Genomic DNA, 5123 nt, shown 5'->3' on the forward strand with positions numbered 1-5123 from the left:
AGACCTGGCAGGATATAATAAAAAAAAGTCCATCCTCTTAAATATGTGGAGAATTAGAAGCTACTTTTCAATGTAGTAGCTATCTTGGTGCAGGTTCAGGAGGTGTCTTGTAAACAGAGGATCAGGACAATGAAAGAGAAATTGACACAGCTTATATCAGCCCAAAGATCTGCTCTGGCCATCACCTGCATGTATCACTCTAGCTTTACAGCATTGGTCAGCACAGTCATATCCTGTACCATTGTGTTCATTAGAATGTTATTGTTTCTGGATATTCCTGAATCACATGTACTGATGTAGGCCAGAGTAGAAAGCTGGGAAGTTCTCAGAGATCATTTCCTATATACCGATGACACCATTACTACTCATTACCTAGTGAGCAGAGTGCACTTCTCTGGGCTCCAGAGTATAGCCTATATTTTTCTTTTTTTCCCCATAATTTTATTGAGAAATAAATAGCAATGAGACAGTTTCAAATCAAATTGGTAGGACAGTTCCAATAATTAATACATTGCATACTGCCTTCCTAGTGACTCTTTGTTGTACAAGATGCACACATGATATCCTATTTACAAACACTATTAGAACAAATCCCTCTCTTCCTTGAATTAAGAGAATGTAGCTGTATATCTATCCTAACCATTTTGAATACATAGATACAAAATGATCATTCATTATATCCCTTTTTTTGGTTTAGTTCCATCAATTAAATATTATAAGTGTGTGAACTCTGCAAAATATTCCAAAATAGTCCAGTAGTCCATAATATATTGGGTCTTCCACTTGACTGGTAATTTCAGAAGTTGTTGACCTGAATCCCCTACAGCTCAACATAATAACATGGCTTTATTTCTTGTACTTCATTTTTATACTTTTCTGCTGGATGGTTAAGACCAAGATAAAACAAGACCTATGCAACAAGAGTTGTAGCTTTTGGGTCTGATAAAGCCAGTGAAATCCCCTCAGGATTTATGTTGAGATCCTGTACCTCAGATTGTTTGTCAGTGTCAGCCATGTGGATGAGTCACGGCCATTGCTTGGCCAATGTGCTCTCTGTGAAAGCCTGAGAGAATGTTTTCTCTCCATATGACTCTCCTTAGGCACACTCTACGTCATCAATCACTTTCCCCTTTGGCCCCATAATCTCCTTGATCAGAAAATTTGGGACACAACCAAGGTACATGACGTTACAGTACAAGTTCTCATATGTCCTGAGACTTAATTGACCTTAGAAGGCTAGGGCCAAAATATTGGCTTTCCTTGTAGCCCTCCTTTTTCTCTAATTTTTGTCTGCAAACTTAGGTTGTTAACCATCCAGAAGAAAAGCTTATTGTTATTACCATATAACCTAGGCTGTTGAGCTTAACCTCATTATTTGTCTGAATAGCAAACATCTTAGGCATCACATGGAACAGGTTTTTTCCATAAAGTATTGATATGTTAAACTTTAAGTCCCTACAGAATATGATAAAAAAATTTAAAATATTTTTTAAAAATAGGAATAAACAATTATATATGTTTACATGTAAGTTCAGAAATCTAACCATATACAACATTGTTGCAGGACAGTACCGCAACACTGCTTTTCTGCCTTCAATCACCACCCCCTTCCTTTTTAAACAGTCATCTACCCAAGAGACTTCATAGCAGCAACTGGCATGTCATGACAAGCAGCACGTATTCAGAAGACCAGAATGACAGGCAGTCCAAGCATGAACCTACTATTACAAATTGCCATCTCCAGTGTAGTTACTTAGTTCACAAGTGTCAGTATATATAGTTAGTCAGGGTGAGAATTCTTCCAATTAACTGCTAGATTTGAAAATCTTCTGAAGATTCTCAGGATCATTGCCTTGCCCATCTTGTACACATAAATGTATGGCTTGCCTCTGTCGTGTTTCCTAGCTCTTCTCCTTGCTCTCTCTTCATTGTCTAGTTCTCAAGTTCTTGTTTTCCTTTTAATCGTATTCTATCCTTCTCTTTGCATTTCTTCTTTTGAGTTCTTATACTAGGGAAACAATATGATATTTACACATGTGTGTCTGGTTTATTTCACGTATGAGTATATGTTCAAGTGGCATCCTCTTAAATATAAATGCTTCAAGTTTATCATTCTTTATAGCTAAATAATAGTCCATTGTAGAAAAATACCACATCTTTTTCATCCATTCCTCACTCTTTGGTGTACAGAATCTTGTTTCTATTATCCTATTTGTTGAATCTTACATTTTGTACATATGCAATTGATGTTCTGTTCAAAAATTCATTGCCTATGCCTATGTCTCTAAGAGTTTCACCTGTTTCCTCATTCAACAGATTGTTTCTGTCTTAACATTTAGATCTTTAGTCTATTTTGATTTATGTTTAGCACAGTGTTGGTTTTCAATATTCCTAGGCTAATTCTAATGAGAGGAGGAAAAGAAAGACAAAAACTAAGGTCAGGTGGATGGACTTCTTTACTGACATGAAAGAGGAACTGAACTATGCCTATAATGATAGTTACTTATACTTTTGACATAGTTAGTGTCAGGAGATGCAGGGTTGCCTATCAAATTAACAGTTGTCTCAGGCAGGATGCTTTTCTCAGGACTGAAGCATTTCCAGCATTAGTGCTCCCCACACACTGTGAGATATAACGGTCTAGGTCCAATCTTCTACATGTGAATACCCAGCAGTCCAGGTGCCTATCAACATAAGAATGGATGGATCTAACGTGGGATGTGTACACAGTGAAGTAGTATTCTGTCATAGAAAAGGAAAAACTTGAGTCGTGCGTAAGAAAATGATTCATTTGGGGACGTTAGTGTTAAGTGAAATGAATCAGACACACGAGCTTAAGTATCACATTGTTCTCTTCTATCAGAGATCTAAAAGAGAAGTAAAGAAAAAATAAAATGCAGAAAATACAATGCTGGGAGATAAATTTTTGCAAGCAGGAAGGCTACCAGGAGATGGAGGGGACTATATAGGAAGGAGAACAAAAGGAAGAAAAAGTACTGAGCCTTCTTGTGTACATGACCAGCTCCCCACTACAACCATGCAGGAAGTATAAATATTGAACAAAATATGTAACATGAATATAATCTAGGCTTAACTATATCCTTTTATTTATGGAGTTATAATATATAATTTTAGTCCTCATGTAGTTGGGAGAATATTCCCTGTGGCCAGAAGTGGTCAGAGATGGCAAAGAACAGCATGTATCCTCTGTAGGATCAATTCCACAACCTGGATGAATTGGAGTGGGATTTGTAGATTGAAGGAAGCCATGCAAGAGGAAATATACAGCATGTGATACTCTTCAGAACCTTCGGGAATGAAAACACATTAATATTCACAGAGAGAGGGTTAGTTGTTTCCTCTGATGATCTTGAGAGAGCAGATGGAATACTGTGAAGAACACAAGGAATCTGGTGGTTTGGGTATTGGATTGCCTGATCTGATGTACTCAAAGGACAATACCATCCCAAAACTCATTGAAGTTTTTATTGCAATTGAGATTAATTTTTATGTATATCCAATACTCAAAATAAGAAAAGGTATATGAAAATAGTCTGTGACATGATGTTTTGGTATGTCATCCAAGGAGAAGATGACAGCTCTATAACTCTTGAAAATAGAAAAAAAGGCTGGTGACGAGACACAGGATTCACTGTCAGAGGTCAAGTATGAGATGAGCAGAGTTGGTGTGATGAACGTCCCCGTGAGGTTTGAGGCATAGAAATCACTGGATTCTATTCAATTTTTTTGTTTATCCTAAAGAGGGGAAGAATTCAGCAAACTTCTAGAGGGCTTTTTCAAGGAAAATCCTACCATTGAATGACTCAGTGGGCACAGGTGAGGAGGAAGCGCAGTCCAAGTGTTGTCTTTGGATACACCTGAGAATACAGTGGCAGCATAAAAGGAAACTGCAGGCGTGAGCCACAGGTCCTGGGTTGTTATGTTTGTATGCATTTGTCCCCCCACAGCCTCATGCAGTTATGAGGCAGACTTCTAGAGGTGTGTTTAACTCATGATCCATTGGGGTTATGGGTGTGTGAGTGCTGCTGGGATTATGAGTATACCTACTGCTAGGGCGGACAGCCTCAATTTAAGTTAAGGAGACAGACGTGCTCTCTGAAGCCATTGTTGCTGCTGTTGCTGCCATTCGCTCTTGCTGATTTGCTGTATTCCACCACCATGCACTGCTGCCATCCGCCATGTGCCATGTTCCCTGGAGCTAGCTTTGTTAGGGCTGAAATCAACAAACTGTGAGCTAAATATACAATTCTTCCCTCATTTTGAGTGTTGGGTATTTGTCCCAGCAATGAGAGAAGAGTAATTGAACCATGGTTATGCATACTTCTGGCAGAAGAGGAAGTTTTTGTCTTAGCTTCCCCATGAGGCTGGAGCACTGTGCCAGCACTGAGGCTGTCATCATAAGAGAGACAGTAATAGTCAGCCTCGTCCTCAGATTGGAGCCCACTGATGGTCAGGGAGGCTGAGTTGCCAGACTTGGAGCCAGAGAACCGATCAGAGATCCCAGAGGGTCGATTGCTATTCCTATAGATGATGAGTTTGGGAGCTGTTCCTGAGAGCTGCTGGTACCAGCTGGCAGAATATCTCCCAAGATTGTTGCTGTTTCCAGAGCAGGAGAGGCTGACTGTCTCTCCTGGAGACCCAGACACTGAGGGAGGCTGAGTCAGCACGGCCTGCGCCCAGGACCCTGCAAATGGGAGACACAGAGATGTGGATTTAGTTCTAAGACCAAAAATGAAGGCAGGTACCCCCAACCCCATGTCCTAAGCCCTCTCTCTGCCTGCTATCTCATCACCTGTGCAGTGAGCCAGGAGGCTGAAGAGGAGCGGGGACCAGATCATGGCGGAGGTCATCTGTGGGTCCTGCCTTCTGAGCCCACTGTAAAGACCTTCCCTCAAGTCCCAGGCTTGCCCTCTTCATATGTGAGAGGAGGAGGCTCCACCCATGCAAATGGAGTTCCTGCCAGGCTTCTGAGCTCACCTTGGGTTCCGGCACAGTCCCCTAGGCCAGAAAGAGCTCATTGGCTGGGTCAAGCTGGGGCTGGATTGGCTTTGGGGATGGAGCATTCAAACTGTAAGAAGTCAGCTAAAGATATGTGTGCGCAT

The 5123-nt window shown here is 40.7% G+C and overlaps 1 gene segment (V, D, J or C); it reads right to left on the reverse strand.

Moving 5' to 3' along the window:
* Positions 1-3751: 3751 nt before the first annotated feature.
* On the reverse strand, positions 3752-4898 carry LOC101579710. The segment is given in 3 exon segments: positions 3752-3756; positions 4343-4705; positions 4814-4898. Coding segments are annotated over 3 exon segments (426 nt in total).
* Between the last annotated feature and the right edge of the window lie 225 nt (positions 4899-5123).

This window comes from Octodon degus, unplaced genomic scaffold (assembly GCF_000260255.1).
Source record: "Octodon degus isolate 3935 unplaced genomic scaffold, OctDeg1.0 scaffold00679, whole genome shotgun sequence".
Classification (NCBI taxonomy): Eukaryota; Metazoa; Chordata; class Mammalia; order Rodentia; family Octodontidae; genus Octodon; species Octodon degus.